The 27,386-nt window shown below is 41.6% G+C and overlaps 1 protein-coding gene across 2 annotated transcripts in view; it reads right to left on the bottom strand.

The window, feature by feature from the left end:
- The window catches only part of EDA (ectodysplasin A), a 473,959-nt gene that overhangs the window by 2,675 nt on the left and 443,898 nt on the right, over positions 1–27,386 (bottom strand). For both annotated transcript variants that reach the window (XM_045995312.1, XM_045995313.1), the window contains exons 3-6: positions 13,085–13,108; positions 5,106–5,285; positions 3,692–3,726; positions 2,706–2,757 (exon numbers count right to left, since the gene is read on the bottom strand). In XM_045995312.1, coding sequence (XP_045851268.1) covers positions 2,706–2,757; positions 3,692–3,726; positions 5,106–5,285; positions 13,085–13,108 — 291 coding nt within the window. The remainder of the gene's footprint in view (positions 1–2,705; positions 2,758–3,691; positions 3,727–5,105; positions 5,286–13,084; positions 13,109–27,386) is intronic.

Below are 27,386 nucleotides of genomic sequence, written 5' to 3'. Positions count from 1 at the left end.
GCTGTTCGCTTTCAGAACATCTTGTGGAAGCAGACAAAGCGTTCTGTTTGTCGAGCGGCTGCCAGGCCTGCCTCAGACCCCTGGGGGGCCTTGTCTGCCTCCTTCCCTCCTTTCCTGACCCCTCCATCTAGAAGGGTCTCTAACCAACACCTTGAAGCTGGAATTAGGGGTGAAGGCAAGAAGAGAGTGGGCATGCTGCCCTATTTTCTTTGTTGTTCTGGGGCCTGCGCAGGCAACATTCAGACACTGAGTGGCAGGCTAGGTCTTATTATTCCATTCTATTTCTCTAGCCCTAGCTCCTGAATCCCTCCTCTGGCTCTCAGGTTCATGGGTTTTCTCTTTCTCCTTTAAAAATTCCTTTTTACAGTTCCTTTGTGCCCGCTCCCTTCTGGAAGGCTTCCCTGCCCCATGCAGGAAACCACTCAGCCCAAGGAACTGTCTACCCGGAGAACCTTAGTGATCGGGTAAGTCAAACTTCATGGCAGCTGGAATGAGTGGCCACCCGTCCCTAAGGCCCCATAGGAGAGGGGAACCTTTATGAGAGTGAGGGATAGACCAGTCAGCAGCACTAGCACCAGCAAGGGTATCTGGCAGCTGAGGTACCTCTGGTAAAGTGTCTGCCAGCCCAACCCCATTGGGGGCAGAGGGGCATCCTACTGCCTTTGCTGGACAATGAGAGCCAGTATGGGAAGGTGGAGGAAAAGCTTCCCTTTCAATCCTGCAGAAGGAGTGATGTTCCCTCCTTCCACTACTGGAGGAGAGGGTCTAAGCCCAGGGGACTGTTCCCTCTCAAAACCTTCCCTTCTTCACCCAAGGAATTATGTTGTGAATGTCCATCTTTCGCTAGTCTCAGGAGGCCTGCCTCTCAGAGGTGTGAGGAAACTGGCCTTCTGGAATAGGTGGTCATCGTTCCTTGAGGTGACAGTGGGTGGGACAGGAGTTAGGAGAGATGCCCTGGAGCAGCCCCTCCAGGTGACTGCTCTGCTTGGTGTACTTCCACCCCTCCTCCCTCCCTTCTGCTTTCGCAGCAACTTAAGATCAGCATAAACTATGATTAGGGATTGACCTAGAGGGGTTGGAGCCCGTCTTGTCGCATAGTAGTGGGAGCAAAATCCATAGCTTCGGGCATAGACTGAGCATGGAGGCCACCCGTCCACCCAGATGAATCTATTTCCTGCCTGTTTCACTCCTCCCTGGACAGATGGTGATTATGGCCCATCCAGGGCCCCAGGGCCCAAGGCACCTGGTCCTGGCAGGACTCCTTGGTTTTTGCTACTGCTCTGTTCCTCCTTCTACTTTGGAGGCGATTAAATTTCAGGCATCCAGGTGGCAATCCAGGATGTGGCTAAGCCTGATCATTAGGGCAGCTCAGCACAGCCGGTTCAGGGCAGACTGGACTCTTAGGAGCTGTCCCCATGCAGCAGGTTTCCTAACTTTCATTTATTGTTTCTGTACTTGGAGCCCCTCCCTTCCTCTCCAGGCTCCTTAAGCATCTGGTATCCTGGCTGGCTTGCTGCTTCCTAAAGGTCCTGGGGCGGGGCGGGGGTGGGGGGAGGTCAGGCATTTTAGGCTGTGTGCATCCTGGGGACTGGACATCATTTCAAAGTGCTGTTCTTTAATGAATGTTCATGTCTCTTTGGGGGAGAAAATGAACCTAATCATTCAGTGGAGTGTACACACATTACTGAAGGAGCCCAGCACTGTGGAAAGACTCAGACAGACATAGTTTTGAATCCAGCTCCTACACTTAACTGAACTCTTGGGCCAAGGAATTAACTTCTCCGAGCTTCAGTTTCTGTCTTTGTACAAAGGAGCTAATACCTGCACCACAGGGTTGCTGTGAGGGGCACAGGAAATGAAAGACAAGGGGCGCCTGGGTAGCTCAGTCAGTTAAGTGGTTGCCTTTCGCTAGGGTCATGATCCCAGGGTCCTGGGATCAGGCTCCCAGCTCAGCGGGGAGCCTGCTTCTCCCTCTTCCTCTGTCCCTCCTTCCTGTTCCTGTGCTATCTCTCTCTCTTTCTCAAATAAATATAATCTTTAAAAAAGAAAGACAAAAGAATGCATGCTGAAAACTCCAAAGGACCATCCAAATATAAGGCAGTATGATTTCTTAAGGTATTATCCATTCTCACTGGGACTCTGGTTCCCCAACTTTTAAATGCAGGGATTACATTAAGTCAGTTTTCTTAAGCCCCTTAAATCTGTTTCCCCTTCTTACAGATACTAGCATCTCATACTCCCAGGAGAGTCTGGCATGCTTCCTCCCTCCCCCAACCCCGGGAAATGCTCCCTCCACCTGTTTTCTGCGGAGACCCATCAGACAACAATTTACTTTTCTGTAGTTTTACCTTCTCTAGCATGTATTGTGAAGATGTTGATCAAACTGTACATGCCCCCTTGGTGACTCTGATACCACCTCCATCTGCCAAGAATTCCCCACCTCCATGATGTCTCAAGTCCCTTTCCGCTTCCTCATCAGTGATTCTAAATGAAATCTGTGTGCAGCAACAGGTCTAGGTGCGAGCAATTACCCAGGACAGCCAGCAGAGGGCAGACGGAGTAGCGAATGCGGCCCCCGACCCCCACACCCCACTGCCCAGGTTACTTCCAGGGACCCACGGAGGAGCTAGGCTGGTGATTCTTTGAAGGCTGTAAGGAAGACAAGAGAAGCTCCTCTTAGGGAGAGAGCCGACTTTGACTCTTACCATTCTTGACTTGAATTGCTGACCCTTGGCCCTGTAGATGCACCACAGCTGGCTGGGAGGATAAGGACAGAGAGAGTCGTCACTGAGAGAAATGGCTGCCTGCTTAGCCACTAGTCAACGTGTTCCCACCTCTGACTTCCAGTCTCCTTTCATTTCCCAATTCGGATCCCTTTTTCCCGTGCTGGGAGCCCAGCGAGCCCAGCTCCGCTGGTGGGTCATCTGATTTGCAGCTCCGCCCCTTCCTGGCTAGGTGACCTCAGCGGAATGTAATCCTCTCACCCCCACCCCAAGTCTCATTTCCCTAACTGTGAAATGGGGATTTTAACAATCTCTGTCTGGCCTCTCTTACAGGGATGTCTGAAGATCAAATGAGGTGACGGATCTAAAATTCCCTGCAAGCTATCAAGCACTGTGCCGCCATGTAGATTTATAACTCTGGCCAAACAGCTGTGGCGAGTGAAGGGGGCCAAGATGAGCCAAGGCAAGGAAGCACAACTTGCCAATACAGACAGATTAGGAAGGTCAAAGACAAGGGAGGAGCCCTTCAGGCCTTTAAGGCAGAAGCCCAGGCTGAGTTTGGCCTGGATCTGGTTGGCTGATTTTCAAGCTCCTGATCCCCGGAGGTCTGAGTGCCCACAAGGTGTCTGGTGTGGGTGGGAGGTCCGAGGCTTGGGCGGATAGGCCTGACTGGCAGCTCATTTCAGGGAACTGCGCTAGGATATGGTGACCTTCTGTCTTTTGTGCGGGAGGTGGGGTGGGGGGTGAGGGTGGGGAGAAATGGCCATGGAAAGGCTGAGTTAAAGGATGGCCCTGGGGCAAAGCTTTTCTATTCCTTGGGATGGGAGGGGGCTGTGTGTGAACAACTTTGGGAGCCCCCCCCTCCCCCACCAAGGGCATCTTCACAAACTTAACAGGGAGCCACTGGAATGTGGTTCTAGCCTTATGGCCTTCCCTCCTCCCCAGGAAGAGAGCAATTCCCAGCCAACCTGGTTTTCTCGAGGTCCAGCTTTATCAGCAGCACCTGAAAAATAGGACAGGACAATCAGAGGGCATGCTTCTTCTTCCCTTTCTCTCTCCTCAGCTAGGCAGCGAGTGGCAGTGAGCCTTGCTCTGGCAGCCAGGCCCTGAGATGGGAGAGGATACCACTCCCTTCTCTTCCTCCTCCTGAACCTGCCTCCTCAGTGGGCCCAGCGTCCAGCAGGGAAAGTGGACTCTGGCTAACGCTGGCTCCAAGGCAAGCCTCACTGAGCACTGGTAGAGAGACAGAGAACAGTGCGTTCCTGCCACCAAGTGACCCTGTGACCCTGAGACAGTGCCCTTTGCTTCTTTAGTCTTTTGCTCCCTTTCTTTCAGGGTCCTCATAGAAAGCATTGCCGTTGTAAATATCTTGCTTCCTTAATCGCCTCTCTCCTCCCCTGGGACCTAAACTCCATGAGAATGGGGCCCACTTATCAATATATCTCTTGCACATGGAAAGTGCTCAGTATCTGTAGAAAGACTGGGATACAAAAAACAAAAGAAACAAACAACCCAAAACCTCTAACTCCATCTCTTATGGTCACGGTAATGCTGATTAGCCCCATTTGAACTCTGAGTCAAAGAATCTGAGCCCTGCTACAGAATTTTCGGACCCAGAGAAATCAGCTGTGTAAAGAGCCCCATTCCCTTAAAGCCCCAAGAAACAAGAGGGGAGCAGCAGGAGGAAATACCAACTGACCTAAGCCCTGGCAGTATGACTCCTGTCAATTCCAATTAGAGTTTGGATTGGCATCTCTACCTTCTGAATGCCCTTCTGGACCCAAGAGGAATGACACAAAGAGATTTGATGGTATTTGAACACGCTCTTGGCTCCTCAGTCTTAGAGACAGTGTTTGCTTCTTCCCCAGCCCTGGTGACTTGTAAGTTTCTAACTCCCTGGTCACCAGTGACTGTCTACCTCTACGGGAAAGGCCCTTCAGAGTTCATGGGATGAGGCTGTTCTAGGGCTTTTCATTTCTTCCAGTCCCCAACATTCCTCTCCATAGCCTGTTTCCAATCAGACATAAACATTTGGTGCTACATGCTGGAAATCAGAGCAGACCAAATCCATCCCCCACTGGAAATCTAGTATAAATCCTTGGGGCCTCTGGTTCTGGCTTAGGGGAGTTTCCTGGCTCACTACAGGGAGGCCTAGAGTCAGGGAGGGCTTGTAATGGAAAGGTCAAGAGCAGGTAGAGTTAGAGTAGGTCAGGCCCTACTGTCTTGTTCCAGTCCTAGCTCTCCACTAAGATAGGAGAACTGTTCTTCTTGTTCACCAAAGCCATCACCACCATTGGAAAGTGCCCTCAGGATCGTCCACACCTGCTCTTTTCAAGTACTTGCAAGGAGTCTAGGGGTAGGTGGAGAGGCAAAGGAACTCACCAGAAGGTCCCTGTAGGCCAGGGGGTCCCTGAGGACCAGGGGGACCTGGAGGGCCAGGTGGTCCCATCACAGTTGTTCCTGGAATTCCAGGAATTCCTGGAATCCCTGGGGGTCCCTGGGGTCCTGGGGGTCCTGGAGGTCCCGGAGGGCCGTTGGGCCCGGGAGGTCCTGCCTTCTTTCCTAAAAGACAAGATTCAGTGTTACATTTGTAGTTATTGACTCAAAACAAATATACTGTCAGGACTTCTACAGACTTCCAAGGACACAAAGTCAGCCCTTTGGGAATTCCTGCTGCTAAAAAGGTGAACACTTTATTATACCACACACACACACACACACACACACACACACACACACACACACTCCCTATCCTCTTTCATGAATAATTATTTACAGAGCTGGTTTGAAGATACAGAAATAAATGACCCTGAAGGAGCTCAGTCTACTGGGGAAACAGACACAGTCACAGGAGAGTCTAAGTACCATAATAGTAGTAGGGACAAATGCTTAAGAGGTCAGAGAAGGGTTCATAAAGGAAGTTACCTAGGTGGTGGGTAATAGGGAGGGCATGTATTGCATGGAGCACTGGGTGTGGTGCAAAAACAATGAATATTGTTACGCTGAAAAGAAATTAAAAAAAAAATAAAGGAGGTTACCTTTCAGATGAGTCCAAAAGATTAGAATTACCAAGTGACCAGGTCACTTTTTTGAATGGAGAATTGGGCTCCCGTTGAAGAGTGGGCTTTAATATTTGCTGCCCGGTTGGAGGACTTGATGTGATGAGAAGAGGGAGCTAGGAGGACAGCCTGACCTTGGGAATAATATCAACACCAGGAAGGTTTCCAACAGAAGTTGGGATGTACAGGAACTAGGGGTTGGTATAGAGGTGGTGGTAGCTGGGAATGAGGAACAGGAAGGAATTTGGGAGATGAGAGGTGGGGGGTGGGGGAGAGGGAGGGAGGGAGGGGGAGGAGAGAGAGAAAGAGAGAGATGGAAGGAAAGAAGGGGAAAGAGTAGAAAAAGCCGAGGAGGCAGCTGGCATTTTTGCTTTTTCAGCTAACCTCTCTAAACCCTATTTTTAAAGATCTCTGGGAAAGGTGATTCTGTAAACTCCCTTGGTAACATGTTCCTGTGTTTATCACCCCCTCACTGTTAGGAAGTTCTTCCGTATAGTTGAAATCCCTCCTGTGGCAATTTGAGCTTTTATTCTATTCTTTGTGTAGATAGAGAAGAATAGTTACCATCAAACACATAATAACTCACAAGTAGGCAGAGAGGCAGGCAGAGAGAGGGAAGAAGCAGGCTCCCTGCTGAGCAGAGAGCCCAATGCGGGGCTCGATCCCAGGACCCTGAGATCATGACCTGAGCCGAAGGCAGAGGCTTTAACCTGCTGAGCCACCCAGAGCCCCTCAACCTCTATTTTTAATAGGCTAAATAATCCAGCTTCCCAGCATCTTTCCTCTGAGGCCCTATTCTCCAACATATTATTAATTAAGCCCACCAGCTCCTTCCCTTTCCCTCCTCACTATCCTTTCAGAACGATCCCAGCCCTTCTATTCCATATTCCAATCCTTCCAACATTCCCACCAGGATGTAGCTATTTGACTGAGTCATAACTGTGGTCTTGTACCAAAACCCACAGCTCCTGTTTACTTCCTCTGCTCTGTGCAGCCCAATTCATGCATGACTGGTGACCCCGAGGGGGGTGTATTTTACCTTTCACTACTTTCTCACAATTTGTGGAAATCCCAGGAACAGAAGGCTTTGACCAGACTCCGTGACAGTATTTCCACCTGTGGTACTGAGTTCTAAATGTAACCCTCTTAAGTCTCACTGAAACACCTCCTTAACAACTCTGACTCCTTGCTCCCCAAGCTCTTAGGAGAATCCTGTCCTGATTTATCAGGCCCCCTTTAAAAATAATGCCTCGTGTTCCAGAAACTCAATCCCCATGGCAATGCCATTCAAGAGGCCAGTTGTCCATGTCTAATCACATCTGCGTTTGGTATGAAACAACGGGGTCACTGTGGGGCTCCTGCTCTGGGGAGACTCCCTGTAGCCTTAGAGCCCTAGAGGCAGGAGGGAGCTTTCTTCTTTTCCCTGCACGTAGCAGCCTCAAGAGACTGGATCTGCCCAGTTTCTAGATTAGCCAATTTCAAGATGCTGAACAGGAAAGCCATCTCCCTTCAGATTTGGGCAGCTTCCAAGTCGGGCTTATTCAGCACCCAAGTTTCAATTCCAGCTAGTGCAGTGGAAGGAACACAAAATCTGTAGTCAGGAGATAAGGCTCGAAGCCCCAGCCCTGCCACAGATGCACTTTGGGCAAATTGCTTTCTCTCCCCGAGTCTTAGTTTCTCACTGGTGAAATGAGGAGTTTGGCCTTGATGATTTCTCTAAGTTTCCTCCCAAGGTTGAGGTACGGTAAGGAAGACTGACTTACTCCTGGCAGTCAGGAAACGTCCCTAGCCTGATTGTAAGGTCTTCTTCTCCCTCCTTATTCTCTATTCTCCCTCTTCTTCCTCTGTGTCCACTGGCACAGACACAGAGAAGGTGCATATTAGACTGTTCTATGTCCCAGAATTTCCAGGCCTAACTGACTTTGAAGCTGGAGGGTGTTCTGTGGGTAGGACAAACTTCATTGTCAAGACTGTGACTCTCCTGTGATTGCTAATGTAATTCTGGAATAATTACAGCCAGAAACTCCTCTAGTCAAAGAGAATAATGGTTGCAGTGAAAACAGAGGATTTTCACTTATGAAAATGTTAGAGGACATTTGGGAAAAAATTCCTGTTTCGCAGCTGGTCCTCTTTGCTCCTCTGTAACTAGGTTTAGGCAAGTGTACTTCTCATACTTGCATCCTTACAGAAAGTTGGCCCAGAGAGAAACAGGTACAAAATGACCCCTGGACAAGAGGTTGACTTTAGTATATGTGCTGCCGAAGCGAGCACAAGAGGTTGACTTTAGAGGATTGAATCCCTTCTCCAGATTTCCTGATGTTACCAGAACACTTCATGAACAAAAGCCCAGAGACTTCTCTACTTAGAAACTTTTCCAGTGCAGTCTTAGATGACAGAATGTTCACATTCTTTTCCAAACTAAACTTCACTAACCTTTTAGTAAGGCTAAACTGTTGAAAGAACAAATAAAAACAAGTGAATGAAAGTGAGGGTGGGGGGAGGGAGAGGGAGGGAGGGAGAGGGAATGAACATTAGCAAGTTAGTTGTAGGAGGGGAAAATTCTATTAAAGGTGGAAATTAAATGAACAACTCAATTTACCTCTTCAGGCATGTGCCTATTCACTGTGTCCAAGGAAATCTGTATTAAATGGCTTCTAAATCACTTTCAGTCAAAGGAAATGTTTAAGGCCTATGCACATTCTCCTTCTAATAATGGCCCATATACAAGGTAGCAGTGCTGGGCAGTGATCTGGGTCCCTGCCAGAGGCATTGGATTCTCAGAATTGTAATTATAGGGCTTCTAGCCTAGACAGTTGTCTTCTATTGTTACTAGCAAGTATGTTCTCTTAGTGCTCACTCATTGGATGACCCTACAACTGGGTGCCATTCCCCACCACACACATGACCTACACTTTGGTACATAGCTAGCCTACTTGCTGTTGCCCCAAACAGGCCACGTTCTTTCATGCTTCTGAGGGATCTGAGTATGCTCTTCCCTTGCTGGAATGCCCTTCCCCCTCTATTTCCCCCCATCCTTCAAAGCCCAGGTTAAATGCTGTTTCTTTTTTTTTTTCCCCTACGATGTGGCTCCTCACTCCCCCAGGGAGAACTACTTGCTCTTTCTTTGTACTCCCACAGCACACTGTTCATGCGTCTACGAGAGCATTTTTGATACCATACTGTAATTATATGTGTGTGTACTTCCACTATTCCAGCTACACTGGGAGATTTTTGAGGGCAGGTACCATTTTTCTTCATCTTGGTATCTCTATTCCTGACAAATATAAGGTGCTTATTAACGGTCCAGTGAATGAGTGAAAAGAAAAAACTAGTAGCTATAATTAGATAGTGTTCCCAAGTCTACCTATTAAGAAGGGAAGTCACCCTTGGACTTGTTTAGGAGTAGAAGGTGTCCTTGTCAAAGCCAGGTGAGCTTTCTAGGTTTATTACAATTTCCATTTTAAAGGGGAGGTGACAAAAGTTAAAAAGTACATCCTTGATAGAGTAATCAAAACAGGATTGTACTGGCACAAAAACAGACACATAGATTAACAGAACATAGTTGAAAACCCAGAAATGAACCCACAATTATATGGTCAATTAATCTTTGACAAAGCAGGAAAAAATCTCCAGTTAGAAAAAGTCTCTTCAACAAATGGTGTTGGGAAAACTGGACAGTGACATGCCTAAGAATGAAACTGGACCACTTTCTTTCACCATACACAAAAATAAATTCAAAATGGATTAAAGACTTAAATTTGAGACCTGAAACCATAAAAATCGTGGAAGAGAACATAGGCAGTAACTTCTTTGACACTGGCCATCGTGACATCTCTGTAGATATGTCTCCTGAGGCAAGGGAAACAAACAAACAAAAATATACTTCATAATAAAAATCCTTCTGCTTTTGCAAAGCAAAGGAAACAATCACAAAACTAAAAGACAACCTACAGAATGGGAGAAGATATTTGCAAATGACAAATCTGATAAATAGTTAGTATCCAAAAATCTATAAAGAACTTTTCAAAGGCAATACCCTCAAAACAAATAGTCCAATTAAAAAATGGGCAGAAGACATGAATAGACAGTTTTCCAAAGAAGACATACAGATGGCCAAAAGACTCATGAAAAGATGCTCAACATCACTTATAATCAGGAAATGTAAATCAAAACATAATGAGATATCACCTCACTCCTGTCAGAATGGCTAACATCACAACACAAGAAACAACAGGTGTTGGCTGGCGAGGATGCGGAGAAAAGTGAACCCTCTTGCACTATTGGTGGAATGCAAACTGGTGCAACCACTCTGGAAAGCAGTGTGAAGTTTCCTCAAAAAATGAAAAATAGAACTGTCCTACAATCCAGCAGTTGTACTACTCGATATTCAGCAAAGGATACAAAAATGCTAATTCAAAGGAATACATGCACCCTGATGTTTATAGCAGCAGTATGTACACTGGCCAAATTATGGAAATAGGCCATGTGGCCACTGGCTGATGGATCAAGAAATAAGATTTGGCATATATATGCAATGGAATATTGCTCAGCCATAGACATGCATCCATTGCAATGACATGGTTGGAGGTAGAGAGTATTATGCTAAGTGAAATCAGTCAGCGAGAGAAAGACAAATACCATATGATTTCACACGTATGTGAAGTTTAAGGAAAAAAAAACACAACCAAATAACCAAATGGGAAGAGAGAGAGAGAGAGAGAGAGAGAGAGAGAGAAACCAAGAAACAGACTCTTAACTATAATCAACAAACTGTTGGTTACCAGAGTGGAGTGGGGGGAGGATGGGTGAAATAGGTGATGGGGATAAAGGAGGGCACTTGTCATGATGAGCACTGGGTGATGTGTGGAATTGTTGAATCACTACATTGTACACCTGAAACTAATATAACACTGAATGTCAACTAACTGGAATTAAAATAAAAACTTAAAAAAAATAAAAAAAGAAAGAGAAATGATCTATTGAGCCATGAAAAGACATGGAGGAACTTAAATGCATATTACTAAGTGAAAGAAGCCAATCTCAAAAGGCTACATATTGACTTGGGAAAAGGCAAAACTGAAAAGACAACAGAAAGGTCAGTGGTGGGATGCCTGGGTGGCTCAGTCTGTTAAGCATCTGTCTTCTGCTCAGGTCAAGATCCCTGGGTCCCGGGACTGAGTCCCACATCAGGCTCCTTGCTCAGTGAGGATCCTGCTTTTCCCTCTGCCTGCCACTCCCCCTGCTTGTGCTCACTCTCTCGCTGACAAATAAATAAAGTCTTTAAAGAAAAAAAAAAGAAAGATCAGTGGTTGCCAAGGGTTAAGGGGAGGCAATGATGAATAGGCAAAGCAGAGAGGATTTTTAGGGAAGTGAAATTATTCTGTAAATACTGTAATCTATGGGAATCTATGTCACTATATATTCGTCAAAACCCCTAGAATGTACAGTACCAAGATGAAGCCTAATGTTAACTATGTACTTTGATTGATGACGATATATCAATGGAGGCTCCTCAGTTATAACAAATGTACTACTCTGGTAGTACATAATCTGGTGGGGGAGGCTGTCCCTGAGTGTGGCAGGAAATATATGTGAATGCTCTGTACTTTTCCCTCAATTTTGTTGTGAACCTAAAACTGCTCTAAAAAATAAGCTACTAGAAAAAACCGACATGCTGAAAAAATCAAATGTACTTTTGTAAATACATAATATCTTGGTTAATGGCCAGGCCCAATGGAGAAAGTTTTCCTCATTGACCCCAGCTCTCTGGCTGTTTTCCAGCTTTGCTCGGATCAGGTCCTCAGGAGGCCAGGCCAATCTTCAGCTTCTTTACAACAGGGACAAATGTTTCCATGTAGGCTATGGTATTGTGAGCCACCAGAGTACCCTCCTGCTCAGAGAAGGAGCAGGCTGCAGCTGAAGCCAGTCTCTTTGGTCTACTCTGGGACTGATAATCTACTCTATAAAGCTCCAGAAATCTTAACAGAATCATTTTACTTAAAGCATTTTATTTTTAAAATTTATTTATTTATTTATTTGACACACACACACACACACACACACACAGAGAGAGAGAGAGAGAGAGAGAGAGAGACAGAGAGGGAGAGAGAAGGAGAGAGAAGGAGAGAGAGGGAGAGAGTGAGCACAAGCAGAGGGAATGGCAGACAGGGGAAAAGCAGGTTCCCTGCTGAGCAGGGAGCCCAAATGTGGGGCTCGATCTCAGGACCCTGGGATCATGACCTGAGCCAAAGACAGATGCTTAACAGACTGAGCCACCCAGGAGCCCTGATTTTTTGTTTTGTAAAGGATTTTATTTAGTTATTTGAGAGTGAGAGAGCAGGAGCATAGGGGAGGGGCAGAGGGAGAAGCAGACTCCCCACTGAGCAGGACCCCAGGATCATGACCTGAGCCAGAGGCAGACACTTAACCAACTGAGACACCCAGGTGCCCCTATTTAAAGTGTTTTAGTGAAAATCATTAATTTCATTTTATTTTCTTTCTAGGTCAGAACACAGAAATAGTTACTTAAAACTGGTTTTGTATTTGGTTTCTGTTTTTAGTCCTAAGGAGTGGACCATATAGCTTAATTCAGTCTTTTGGAACTTGTTCTGTTTTGGGGTTCTCCTATTCAAGTATGCAAGTGCTTGTACAAGCTCTTGGGCAAGTCTTGTTGCAAGTATATTAGAAACATACTGGCCCAACAGTGGCACAATGGATCTGCTCAACCAGAAGCTTCTTTGAAAGGACCAAGAGATCAGGGTTTTCCTCCAGCTTTCCTTTTCCCATCACAGAGAAAATGATATTGAAACCCCAAAGTAAGAAATACTTTCTCTGACTATCTAAGGCATAGGATAGGGATAGCTTTAAGGCCAAGAATGGGGTACTGACATCTCTCGGGAGGTGGTATACCTAGTCCCCACAAGTTGTCTTAGGACTTAATTTATACGTGATTATTGATTCAATAAAGGAGGGTAAAGAAAGGAAAAAGGAAAGGGGAAAGAGTAAGGAAGAATGAAGGAAAGAGATGTAAATTTAATTGTACAAAAGAGGGAGCAAGAAAGAATAATAAAAACAGCTTTCATATTCTCCTAGAGAAGCAATTTCATGAATCATCACTGAAAAACAACCTCTACTTCTTGTTTCATGAAAGCTGCCATACTCAAGGAGGTCACAGGTGACTGACTAAAACAATGGACAACCAACATTGAAAGAATATATAAAAATCTTACTCCCTTGGTTTTTTTCCTTCAAATTTTAGAAAAGACATGAGAACAATTTTATAAAATCAGGAGCTTAACTTACCCTTTTTCTTGTTTTTAACTGGACCTGTTAAAAAAGAAAATGGAAAATTAAGTCCCTGGAAATTAACATAAAGTGTTTATTCACCAAGACAGCCATAGGAGAAACTCCGAAGATACTGCAGATTTTGAGGGAGCCCCACACCAAGGGTCAGGTCATTGGCAAGGTATCTCCCAATTATCAGACCTCTCCAGTCTGTTTCTGTTTTTTGACTGTTGTAACAAGAACGTTACAAGAAAGATTTTTCCACAGAAAACTCCTTCAGTCTCCATCTTTGCAGTGAGGGAATGGGTACTTCTTTGTAGAGATGAAATGCCCATAAACGCAGAACTCAACAACCTTAGGACGGCATTCCATGAATTCTGCAAGTCCTGAGATTGAAGAGTCATGCATTCAGGTGAAGAACTGATATGAAGTCTCCTGCATTGAAGCTAAATGGAAATGAGGGTCATTTTCACAGAAGGAACAGCAGCAGCAGCAGCAGCAGCAGCAGCAGCAGCAGCAGCAGCAGCAGCAGCAGCAGCAGCAGCAGCAGCAGCAGCAGATTTTGGAGTTACTTATTGTGATTTCAATTGGTAGTTATTAAAGCAGTGTGACCAAAATACATTCATGGGGGTACCACATGCACCCCTGTTGTAATTGACTATAAGTTAACAGACACTTTAAAACGAAATGCCAACAGTTTCACTGACAATGAAATCACAGGCATTTTCTTGGAAATTACTTCTAAAGAAAACAATTCTAATCAATTGAGGATACTCAATGGGGAAACCCAAGGGTTTTGTTATATGGTTAGGTGACAACCACTCCCCAGACACACACAATTTAGGTATCTTCCACACATGTTTTCCCCTCCTGGGGACCCAATTCTCTTCATTCTGTAGGTGGATTTGACTTTCTTTAGATGCAGGTGTTTAAAATCTGTTCCAAACTCCCATGAAGATACTATTGGACATTAAACCGTTGCCAGTGTCCTCAGGAGCTTACAAAAAGAACACCAAGCATTTGTATATTGTTTTTATAGCCCATAAAACCCGGTTATTTCCATTTATCATCTCATTTTATTTTTACAACTTTACCTATAAGAGCAGGCTCTATCAGAGGCAGGCATAGGTCCCTTGAAAATAAATGTCTGTGTGGCCTTCCCTTGTAAATGAATTTTATTTTCGTAACTTTCCTGCTAAATTTCACTTGTAACAGTAGGTATTATTATGTGCGCGGGATGTTTTAGGTTGGGTTCAGCAACTTGCCCCACCGAAGGTCATCAGTCCCCATTGTTTTATCCTCATTGCTCCTCCTTTTTCTTCCTCTCAGCTTTTGTCTTCTTCCTTCCCTGCTTATCTTTTATGTGTTGAATGGCATTGAGAGTCCTTGATAATGTGCCTGGGGGTTCAGGCAAGGAAGCACAGCCGTGCAAATACTATAAAGATGGAACAACTCAACATAAGCAGGGCCACCTCTTTGACCAAAAACAAAACTACTGGAGGAAGGCTTTATGAAGAAAGGCCCAGCCCCATCAGCCAGCTACCAGCCAATGAGCCAGCCACCTCTGCAGGGCAGAGCAGTGGGGTCACAGAGAGTGCAGCGACACTGCACTCACAGACCAGCTGTGCTAGCCCTGCGCAAGGCTGTGACCATTTCAGCTGCTTAAAGGTTCAGCACTGTCACATCACCCTTCAAAGCAGGTTTTGAGGAAATTAGATCATCACAAGCAACCAGTCTTCACCAAGCGTGCCTCTGGAAGGCAGCAAGGTAAATAAGGAAACAACTCTACCTGAAAAGACCGTTCAGTTGGATACAAAAATATCAAAGAGGGGAGACAAGGAATTATATTGGCTATTGAGAAAAAAAACAACGAACCCAAACTTCATGGAGAAAGTGTGACTTAAATGAACAACTGAAAAGAGGGAAAGGGAAGTTAGAATTTTTTTTTAAACTTCTGTTGGGTTTACTGGGAGCCAACTCATTGTACGTATATAAATGTGTGTATCCATCCATACATACATACACGAAAGGGGGAAGAAGAAAGGAAAAATTTATCTTTTAAACAAAACTAGCTTTATTTCACGTTTTTTTTCAGTGATTCTTATTTTTAACTCAGGTGTATAACAGCTATTCAGCAACTCTATATTATATGTCATGCTCATCACAAGTGTAGCTACAATCTGTCCACATACATTGCTATTATAATATTATTGACTATATTCTCTATGCTGTATCTTTTACCCCCATGACTTATTCATTTCAAAAAGGAAGCCTGTATCTCCCACCCTCCCTCACCCATACTGCCCATCTCTCTACCCCTTTCCCCTCTGGCAACTCTCACCTTGTTTTCTGTATTTATGGCTCTGATTCTGCTTTTTATCTGTTTATTCATTTGTTTTACTTTTAAGATTCCACATGTAAGTGAAATCAAATGGCATTTATCTTTCTTTGTCTGACTTATTTCACTTAGCATTTATACCTTCTAGGTCCATCAGTGTCACAAATTGCAAGATCTCATTTTTCTTCTGGCTGAGTAATAATATTCCATATCATCCATTGATGGACATTTGGGTTGCTTTCATATTTTGGCTACTGTAAGTAATGCTGCAATAAACATAGGAGTTTTTGAATCTGTGTGTTCATTTACTTTGGATAAATACCCAGTAGTCGAATTACTGGATTATATGTTATTTCTATTTTTAATTTTCTGAAGAAACTCTTTACCATTTTCCATAGTTGCTGCATCAATTTACATTCCTCACAACAAAGTACAGGTCTCTCACTTCTTTCCCAACACAATTTGTTGAAGAAATTTGTCTTGCAGCTTTAAAATTGTTTTCTTTGTCACCATATTTTGCCATTATAATTCTAGTATGTCTTGGGTGGATCTGCTTTTATTGATTTTCCTGGGGTCTCTGTGCCTCCTGGATCTGGATATCTGTTTACTTCCCCATTAGGGAAGTTTTCAGCTATTAGCTCTTCAAATATATTTTCTGCCCTCCTTTCTCTCTCTTCCTCTGGGACTCCTATGATGTAAATGTTATTATGTTTGGTGGAGACACTGAATTCCCTAAGTCTATTCTTGTAATTCATAATTTTCTCTTTTTCAGCTTGATTTCTTTCCACTACGCTGTCTTCTAGGTCATTAGTTCATTCCTCTGCTTCTTCCAGCCTGTTCATTCTATCAAGTTTGTTTCTCATTTTGTTTATTGAGCCCTTTATCTCTGTTATGTTATCCCTTATCTCTGTGTTAAGAGTCAAACTCATGTCTTACCCTTTTCTCAAGTCCAGAGAGTATCCTTATGTTCATTACTTTAACTTCTCTATCAGGCACATTATATCTGTTTCACTTAGATCTCTGGCCATGACCTTGTCTTGTTCTTTCATTTGGGACAAATTCCTCTCTCTTCTCATTTTAAGTCTCTGTGCCTGCTTCTTTGTGTTAGGAAAGTCAGCTACTTTTCCTGTTGTGGACAGTAATGGCCTTAAGAAGAGGACTTGTACCCTACAGTGCAGTGTTTCTTGTTTCCCAGGGCCTAGAACTACAGGGAGTGTCTCCAGTGTGTGCTGTGTGTGTTCAGCAGTTGTGTCTTGGCTGCTTTACCCTTCAGGGCCATCATCTGCAGATTTCCTTGCCTGTTGTGGGCAATGTTTGGTCCCTGGCCTGAATGTGGTGGGTCTTAACTACACGTGCTTCGTCTACTTCTGAAATAAGACCTGAAACTATTGCTGCTGAAACTTAGGTGCTGCTAAATTCCTGGGTCAGGAGACATGGTGTGGGCAGGGGCTCGGACTGGTCTATCTGGGGGAGGGAGCCCTCCATGCTGGGACTGAGGCAAGCATGACTAGGAAGGGTGTTCCACCAGAGCACGAGGGTTGGGTCTTGGTGTAAGCAACTTAAGTCGTGAGTGTCCATTCTGCCCTGATTCCTGCAGGTGGGTCTGTGTTTCTGCTGAGGGGTGGGGAAGGGAAATGGTGCCTGCCAGTTCCTTTGCTCCTGGAGGGGCATCTCCATTAATGCTACCTCTCTGGGACATGATCTGAGATGAGAAAACAACCTTCCCACTTTGTGCCCTAGGTACTTTTCATATTTCTGTTTCCACACTGTATGTCTGCAGGCTGTTTGCCCTGCCTTCTCTCCAAAAGCAGCTCCAATGCCTCTGGACTCTCTCTGAGCAAGCCTGATTACCTTTAGAACTCCAGGCTTTAAGCCCTGCTGGCTGCAAGAACTCACAAAATTTGGCCCCTCTTACTTTCTAAGACAGTTGTTACGGGGATGCATTTTCTCTTTGCATTCCCCAGTATGTCAGTTTGTCCCTTGCCATTCTTTGCAACTGTGGCTCCCTACCTACTGCAGTGGTCATGATCTGTTTCTCTCCCAACAACATTTCTGTACTTCCTACCTTCTTCAATGTGGTCTCTTCTCTCCCTTTAGTTGTGGAGTTTGTTCTGTCAGTCTTCAGGTTGATTTCTGGGATATTTAGGATGATTTGATAGTTATCTAGTTGTATTTACAGGATGAAGTGAGCCTATGGTCACCCTACTCTGCTGCTGTCTTCCTGGACTCCAAGTTGTATAAGTTCCTTATATATTTTGGATATTAATTCCTTGTTGGGTGTATTATTTGCAAATATCTTCACTTAGTTGACTTTTTGTTTTGTTTTTAAATTTTATTTGCTATGAAAAAGTCTTTTTTATTTTCATGTAGTCCCAGTCATTTACTTTTGCTTTTGTTTCCCTTGCCTGAGGAAACAGAGCCATAAATATGTTGCTAAGGCTGATGTCCAAAAATGTACTGCTTACATTTTCCTTTAGGAGCTCTATGGTTTCAAGCCTCACATTTAGGTCTTTAATCCATTTCAATTTTATTTTTGTTTGTGGTATAAGAACGAGGTCATGTTTAATTCTTCTGCATGCAGCTGTCTAGTTTTTCTAACATCATTTATTGAAAAGACTGTCTTTCCTCCATTATATATTCTTGCTTTCTTTATGTAGCATAGGTTTACTTCTGGCCTTTCTATCCTGTTCCATTGATCTATGTATCTATTTTCATGCCGGTACTATACTCTTTTGATTACTGTAGTTTTGTAATATATCTTGAAGTCTGGGATTGTGATACCTCTAGTTTTGTTCTTCTTTCTCAAGATTGCTTTGGTTCTTCAAGGTCTTTTGTAGTTCCATATAAGTTTTAGGATTTTCTTTTTGTTCTATTTCTATGAAAAATGCTATTGGTATTTTGATAGGGATTGCATTAAATCTGTAGGTAGTTTCAATAGTATTGACATTTTAATGATATTAATTTTTCCAATCCATGAGCATGCTATATCTTTCCATTTGTTTGTGTTGTCTTCAATTTTTTGCCTCAATGTCTTAGAGTTTTCAGAATGTAGGCCTTTCACTTCCTTGGTTAAATGTATTCCTGTAGCTTATTCCTTTTTAATGTAATTGTAAATGTAATTGTTTTCTTAATGTATCTTTGTGCTATTTCATTATTAGTGTATAGAAATGTAACAGATTTCTGTATATTAGTTATGTATCCTGCAACTTCACGGAAGTTACTTATTAGTTCTAACAGTTTTTCGGTGGAGTCCTTAGGACTCCATATAGTATCATTTCATCTGCAAATAATGAGAGTTTTACTTCTTCCTTGCTGATTTGGATGCTTTTTATTTCTTTCTCTTTTCTGATTGCTGCAGCCAGAACTTCCAGTACTATCTTGAATAAAACTGGTGAGAGTAGACATTCTTGTCTTTTTCCTGATCTTAGAGAAGAAGCTTTCAGTTTTTCACCATTGAGTATGATGTTAGCCGTACTTTTTTCAATATATGGCTGTTATTGTGTTTAAGTATGTTTCCTCTAAATCTACTTTGTTGTGAGTTTTTAGTCATGAGTGGATATGATGTTTTGTCAAATGCTTTTACTACATCTACTACATATTGAGACTACTACCATATATGGTTTGTATTCTTCTTCTTGTTAATGTGATTTACAACATTGATTTGCAAGTATTGGACCACTCTTTGTGTCCCAGGAATAAATCCCACTTGAATGTGGTGAACAACATTTTAAATGTACTGTTGAATTTGGTTCACTAATATTTTTTTTGTTTGTTTTTTTAAAATTTTTAAAAATTTTTGAAATTTTTTTTATTATTTTTATTTATTTATTTATTTTTTTTCCATTTTATTTATTTTTTCAGCGTAACAGTATTCATTCTTTTTGCACAACACCCAGTGCTCCATGCAAAATGTGCCCTCCACATTACCCACCACCTGTTCCCCCAACCTCCCACCCCTGACCCTTCAAAACCCTCAGGTTGTTTTTCAGAGTCCATAGTCTCTTATGGTTCGCCTCCCCTTCCAAATTTTTTTTTTAATAAACATATAATGTATTTTTATCCCCAGGGGTACAGGTCTGTGAATCGCCAGGTTTACACACTTCACAGCACTCACGATAGCACTTACACAAAGCTGTCGTCATCAAGACAGCATGGTACTGGCACAAAACAGACACATAGATCAGTGGAACAGAATAGAGAGCCCAGAAATAGACCCTCAACTCTATGGTCAACTAATCTTCGACAAAGCAGGAAAGAATGTCCAATGGAAAAAAGACAGCCTCTTCAATAAATGGTGCTGGGAAAATTGGACAGCCACATGCAGAAAAATGAAATTGGACCACTTCCTTACACCACACACGAAAATAGACTCAAAATGGATGAAGGACCTCAATGTGAGAAAGGAATCCATCAAAATCCTTGAGGAGAATGCAGGCAGCAACCTCTTCGACCTCAGCTGTAGCAACATCTTCCTAGGAACAACGGCAAAGGCAAGGGAAGCAAGGGCAAAAATGAACTATTGGGATTTCATCAAGATCAAAAGCTTTTGCACAGCAAAGGAAACAGTTAACAAAACCAAAAGACAACTGACAGAATGGGAGAAGATATTTGCAAATGACATATCAGATAAAGGGCTAATATCCAAAATCTATAAGGAACTTAGCAAACTCAACACCCAAAGAACAAACAATCCAATCAAGAAATGGGCAGAGGACATGAACAGACATTTCTGCAAAGAAGACATCCAGATGGCCAACAGACACATGAGAAAGTGCTCCACGTCACTCGGCATCAGGGAAATACAAATCGAAATTTTTTTATTTTTTAATAAACATATAATGTATTTTTATCCCAAGGGGTACAGGTCTGTGAATCGCCAGGTTTACAAACTTCACAGCACTCACCATAGCACATACCCTCCCCAATGTCCATAACCCCACCCTCCTCTTCCAACCCACCTCCCCCAGCAACCCTCAGTTTGTTTTGTGAGATTAAGAGTCACTTATGGTTTGTCTCCCTCCCAATCCCATCTTGTTTCATTTATTCTTCTCCTATCCCACTAACCCCCCATGTTGCATCTCCACTTTCTCATATCAGGGAGATCATATGATAGTTGTCTTTCTCTGATTGACTTATTTCACTAAGCATGATACCCTCTAGTTCCATCCACGTCGTTGCAAATGGCAAGATTTCATTTCTTTTGATGGATGCATAGTATTCCATTGTGTATATATACCACATCTTCTTTATCCATTCATCTGTTGATGGACATCTAGGTTCTTTCCATAGTTTGGCTATTGTAGACATTGCTGCTATAAACATTTGGGTGCACGTGCCCCTTCGGATCACTATGTTTGTATCTTTAGGGTAAATACCCAGTTGGTTCACTAATATTTTTTGAGGATTTTTGCAGCTGTGGTCATCAGAAATGTTGGCTTGTAGTTTTCTTTTTTTTTTTGTAATGTTTTTGGTTTTGCTATCAGGGTAATGGTGGGTCTGTAGGATGAATTTTGAAGTTTTCCTTCTTTAAAAATAGTTTGAGAAGAATAGGTATGAACTCTTCTTTAAATGTTTCACAGAATTCACCTGTGAATCCATCTGATCCTGGACTTTTGTTCGTTGGGAGTGTTTTGATTACCGATTCAAATTTATTACTAGTAGTTGGTCTGTTCAAATTTTCTACTTTTTCCTATTCAGTTTTGGAAGATTATATATTTTTAGGAATTTATCCATTTCTTCTAGGTTGTCCAAATTTTTGGCATTATAACTTTTCATAATATTGTTTTACAATTCTTTCTATTTCTGTAGTGTTGGTTGTTATTTCTCTCCATTTTTAATTTTATTTATTTGAATCCTCTTTTTTTCTTGATGAGTCTGGCTAAGGGTATATCAATTTTATCTTTTCAAAGAACTAGCTCTTGGTTTCATTCCTCTGTTCTTCTGTTTTAAGTCTTTATTTCATTTACTTCTGCTCTAATATATATTTCCTTTCTTCTACTAGCTTTGGGCTTTGTTTGTTCTTCTTTTTGTAGCTCCTCTGGTGTAAGGTTAGATTGTTTATATAACATTTTCTTCTTTCTTGAGGTAGGCCTGTATTGTAAAGTTCTCTTTTAGAATTCCTTTTGCCGTCTCCCAAAGATTCCAGACTTTTGTGTTTTCATTTTCATTTGCCTCCAGGTGTTTTTTATTTCCTCTTTGATGTCTTCATTAACCCATTTGTTGTTTAGCCTCCATGTGTTTGTGTTTTTCCAGTTTTGTTTCTTGTAATTGATTTCTAGTTTTATACCATTGTGGTCTGAAAAGATGTTTGATGTGATTTCAGTCTCTTAAAGTTATTGAGACCTGCTTTGTGGGATAACATGTGATTTATTCTAGAGAAAGTTCATGTGCACTTGAGAAAGAATTTGTATTCTACTGTTTTTGAATGAAATATTCTGTGTATATCTGTTAGGTCCATCTGGTCTAATGTGTTATTCAAAGACTATTCCCTTGTTGATTTCCTATTTGGATGATCTATCCATTGATGTACATGTTTGTTAAAGTCCCCAACTATCATTGCATTGCTGTCAATTCTCCCTTTATGTCTATTAAAATTTGCTCTATGTATTTTAGAGGCTTCTATGTTGGGTGAATAGATATTTACAATTGTTATATCCTCTTCAATCCCCTTGTTGGATTGATCCCTTTATCCTTATGTAGTGTCCTTCTTTGCCTCTTGCTACAGTATTTGTTTTAAAGTCCATTTTGGGGGCACCTGGGTGGCTCAGTGGGTTGAGCCTCTGCCTTTGGCTCAGGTCATGATCTCAGGGTCCTGGGATCAAGCCTGCTTCAGGCTCCCTGCTAAGCAGGGAGCCTGTTTCCCTCTCCCCCTCTGCCTGCCTCTCTGCCTACTTGTGATCTCGCTCTCTCAAATAAATAAATAAATAAATAAATAAATAAATAAATAAAATCTTCAAAGTCCATTTTGTCTGATGCAAATATCGTTACTCTGGCTCTTTTTTTTCTTCCACTTGCATGGTATTTTTTCTCATCCATTCACTTCCAGTCTATATATGTCTTTAGGTCTGAAGTTAGTCTCTTGTGGGCAGCATATAGTTGCATCTTGTTTGAAACAAAACAGCTTATTAAACTACCCACAAATAACCAGTATTAACATCTTAATGCATATCTAGAAATTTCTTAAGTCATATGTACATATATTTTTGCAAAATAGAGTAAAAAATGTTAGAAAATTTTTTCTATGTCAGTAACTATATTTCTGCATTATCATTTTTAATATGGATACATCAGCATTATAAACGTAATTCTTCATATTTTTCTAATTATCTTATGATTTTACTTTTTATGTTTAGATCTTTAATTTAGTACAGATTTTAGTATACAGTGTGAGCTAAAGAGCTAATTAAAGTTTTTACTTTCCAAATGACCATGAAATCAAGAGTATTGAGAGCAATAGGTCTTAAAGCCTGTCCTTTCTCTACTTCAACTTGTGTCACAGAAGGGCTATCAGAGATCTTCTACTCAGTGGATATTTGGCATATCCCTTGGAAAAAAATTAGGATGAAGAGTTATAGACAAGATTTTCACTAGACTGTATTACATTTCTCACAAATGGTAGTGAGTACATCATCTTTCTTTCTTATTCTAATATAGCTCACCACAGTTAGTAAATAATTTTTATGAGTTTTAACATGGATCTCAGTGCCCTGGCTCTATAGCCACCATACCCATTTCTTTCACTTGAGACCACTGTAGTTTTCCAGCTTCGAGAGAGAAAATGCCAGGTAACTAGAACTGTCTCATGTTAGATATGGGTATCTTGACCCAGAAAAAAGCAGCAGATTCTACTGAGTTTTCTATCATCTTAGATATATTGATTTATTTTCTCTATGTACTTCAGAACATTTTTCATACCCATTCAGAGTACTACCACTGGCACATGTCTGCTTCTGTGGTAACAGGTTATATTTCTCTATCATTCCAATTCCCTCTATTTGTAACCATCATGCTTTTTGTAGGCAAAACCCACAAATTCATCAGAGTAGGACAGACAGCTGTCCAGTCCAAGAAGGATTTGCTAGGAGTACAATTGAGATTTGACAGGTTTTGATCAAGGTGAACATGGAATTTGCTATTTGACATTAAGAAGGACCTCTCCTTCTTGTAACAGCATCAGGGCCATGAAGGCCAGCAGCAGTCCTAGTCAGATTCTGGTCCTGACTGAACCACAAAGTGATGATAGGGCAAGTGACACTTTTCTTTTGATTCTTCATTTCTTAAGTTAGGGAACATTTGTATAGTTTGTCTTTATTCAAGGTCTAGGGTTCTGATGGAGAAAAAATGTGATAAGTACAGCTAACATTTATTGAATACATATGAGCCTTAGTTGTTTTAGATAACTCACTTAGGTATTACAATAATCCAGCAAAGTAGTCTTTATTACTATTATTTTATAGATAAGAGATGTGTTAAATAAATTTATAAATAATAAAATATAAATAAATACATTTACAAGGACACACAACCTATAGATATTTTAAGATAAGCTGAAACTTCAAAATGATTCATATTATTCTAGATGTGTTTTGAAAACTTAAAAGTAAATCTATGTATTTCCCATTTCTGGTTTGACACGTCAACAGCTTGAAAGTCATCACTCCCATATTCCCAAAAATAAAAGAGCTGAACAAACTTAAAATCAACTCTTAGATCCATCAAAGAACTGAGGTCAAAAGGCAAACTGCTGTTCTGATGGATATAGAGAATCACAGCTTATGAGGAGTAGAAGCCTGTTGCTGGAGCCAGTATCAGTAAGAACACTTTAAAACTGTAATTGACAGATTGCTACAGGCTCAGTGTGAACTAGTTTAAAAGCAAAAAACCTCAAGGGAGTCCAGTCTTAGGTGGGCCCCCACACTTTCATAAGTTTTACCTTCAATAGACCTACCAGGTTGTCACTGTGAAGATTGGAGAAAATTTCCCTTGTGTTTCTGGCAAGGGAAGAGGAAAAGTAGCCATTTAAAAATGTACCTGGCTTTCTCTATTCTCCTTAACAAGGACTGCTCTGAAGGAAAATTATTGTATCAGATCATAACTGATTGGGTTTTATCAGAGCCTAACTGACCCGAGGAACAGGAAATACCAAGCTCAGGCATAGTAAAATATTGGGATGTAATCATAGGACTACAGAATGCTTCCCTTCCACTTACATTTTACCACCACATCAACAGGGCTTCTATATAGTAACAGCAGATTATAACGTAAAGACCCTGCAAGTTTCATGCTATACTTTAGGAGTTTCTAGGGATACCCAGACATAACAAGAGGAGAGTAAAACAAAAAAATAAAAGAGGAAATTTTAGCCTCTGACACCGCAGCTACAGCAAATGTAAACATACCCTGACTCCTAGTCTGATAAACATTCAATATTACATTGCAGGCCTATGTACCTCTATTACTTTTACCAGTATGTTATGTCTGGATTTCAGTCAAAATTTAAAAGGCATACAAGAAGGTAAAAAATATAGTCTGAAGTGACAAACCAAGCATTAGAACCAGACACATATATGGCAGAGATTGTGGAATTATTAGACCTGGAATTTAAAATAACTATGATTAATATTAAAAGGGTGCTAATGAAAAACTGGACAACATGCAAGAACAAATGGGTAATGTAAGCAGAGAGATGAAAACTCTAAGAAAAAATAAAACAAGAAATGCTAACCCACATAAATGTAGTCAACTGACCTTTGACAAGGAATAAAGACAATATAGTAGGATAAAAAAGTGTTTTCAAAAATGGTGCTGGAACCACTAGAGATTGACATACAAAAAAGTGAATACAGACACAAACCTTAAACTATTCACAAATATTAACTCAAAATGGATCAGAGACATAATTTAAAGTACAAAACTATTAAACTCTTAGAAGATAATATAAGAGAAAATCTAGATGACCTTGGGTATTATGATGACTTTTCTGATACAGGACCACGATCCATGAAAGAAATAATTGATAACATGGAATTAATTAAAATTAAAAACTTCTGCTCTCTGAAAAAGAATGTCAAGAAGACAAGCCACAGGCTGGGAGAAAAGTATTTATGGAAGAAACACCTGGTAAAAAACTCTTATCCAAAATACACAAAAAGCTTAAGTCTCCACAATTAGAAAACACTTCTCCAAAGAAGACATACGAATCGCTAATAGACACATGAAAAAATGTTCAACATCATTAGCCATCAGGGAAATTCAAATCAAAGTCACATAGAGATACCACCTTATACCAGTTAGAATGGCAAAAATTAACAAGGCAGGAACAACGAATATTGGAGAGGATGTGGAGAAAGGGGAACCCTCTTACATTGTTGATGGGAATGCAAGTTGGTATACCCACTTTGGAAAACAATATGGCACTTCCCCAAAAAGTTAAAAATAGAGCTACCCTATGACCCAGCAATTGCACTACTGGGTATTTATCCTAAAGATACATATATAGTGAAAAGAAGGGGTAGCTGCACCCCAATGTTCATAGCAACAATGTTCACAATAGCCAAACTGTGGGAAGGAGCTGAGATGCCCTTCAACAGATGAATGGATAAAGAAGGCGTGGTTCCATGGGGCACCTGGGTGGCTCAGTGGGTTAAGCCTTCAGCTCAGGTCGTGATCTCAGGGTCCTGGGATTGAGCCCTGCATCGGGCTCTCTGCTCAGCAAGGAGCCTGCTTTCCCTCCTCTCTCTGCCTGCCTCTCTGCCTACTTGTGATTTTTCTCTCTGTGTCAAATAAATAAATACAATCTTAAAAAAAAAGAAGGTGTGGTCCTTATGTACAATGGAACATTACTCAGCCATCAGAAAGGATGAATATCCACCATTTGCCTCGACATGGATGGAACTGGAGGAAATTATGCTGAGTGAAATAAGTAAAACAGAGAAAGACAATTATCATATGGTTTCACTTATATGTGGAACATAAGAAATAGCATGGAGGACATTAGGAGAAGGAAGGGAAAAATGTAGGGAGGGAAATCAGAGGGGGAGATGAACCATGAGAGACTATGGACTTGGAAACAAACTGAGGGTTTCAGAGGGGAGGGGGATGGGGAGATGGGTTAGCCCAGTGATGGGTATTAAGGAGGGCATGTGTTGCAATGAGCACTGGGTGTTATACACAAACAATGAATCATGGAACACTACATCAAAAACTAATGACGTACTGTATAATGACTACCATAACATAATAAAAAATAGAAAAAAAAAGAAAACCAACAAAACAATTTAAAAAAAATGGGCCAAAGACTTTAAAAGATATCTCACCAAAGAAGATACACAGATGGAAAGCAAGCATATGAAAAGACACTTCATATCATTTCTCATTAGGGGAATTCAAATTAAAACAACAATGAGATAAAGCTACACGCCTATTAGAATGGTCAAAATCTGGAATACGGACAATACCAAATGCTGCTGAGGATGTGGTGCAGCAAGAACCCCCATAACTGCCGGTGGGAATGCAAAAATAGTCCAGCCACTTTGGAAGAGTTTGTGGTTTCTTATAAAGCTAAATACAGACTCTACAACATAGCAGTAGAGATCAGTGGTTTCTAGAAATTGGGGGTGAGGGATAAATAGTTGGAGCACAGGATTTTCAGGTCAGTATGATATTATAATGATGTATACATGTCATTATACATTTTTCCAAACCCACAGAATGTACAACAGGAGTGTAAACTATGAGCTGGGTGATTATATGATGTGTCAATGTAGGTTCAACAATTTTAACAAATGTACCACTCTGGTGGGGGATTGTTGATAACGAGGGGAAGGCTTTTCATGGGCAGGGGGAAGTATATATGGGAAATCTCTCCTTTCCCTTCAATCTTGCTGTGAACATAAAACTGTTCTAAAAAAAGTAGATGTAAGTAAGAAAAAATATTAACAATAAGAAACACTGAAACTAAGAGCTGGTTCTTTGAAAAGATAA

This window comes from Meles meles, chromosome X (assembly GCF_922984935.1).
Source record: "Meles meles chromosome X, mMelMel3.1 paternal haplotype, whole genome shotgun sequence".
In the NCBI taxonomy this organism is placed as follows: Eukaryota; Metazoa; Chordata; class Mammalia; order Carnivora; family Mustelidae; genus Meles; species Meles meles.
The sequence above is the reverse complement of the archived record's forward strand: the minus strand, read 5'-3'. Positions and strand labels throughout refer to the sequence as shown.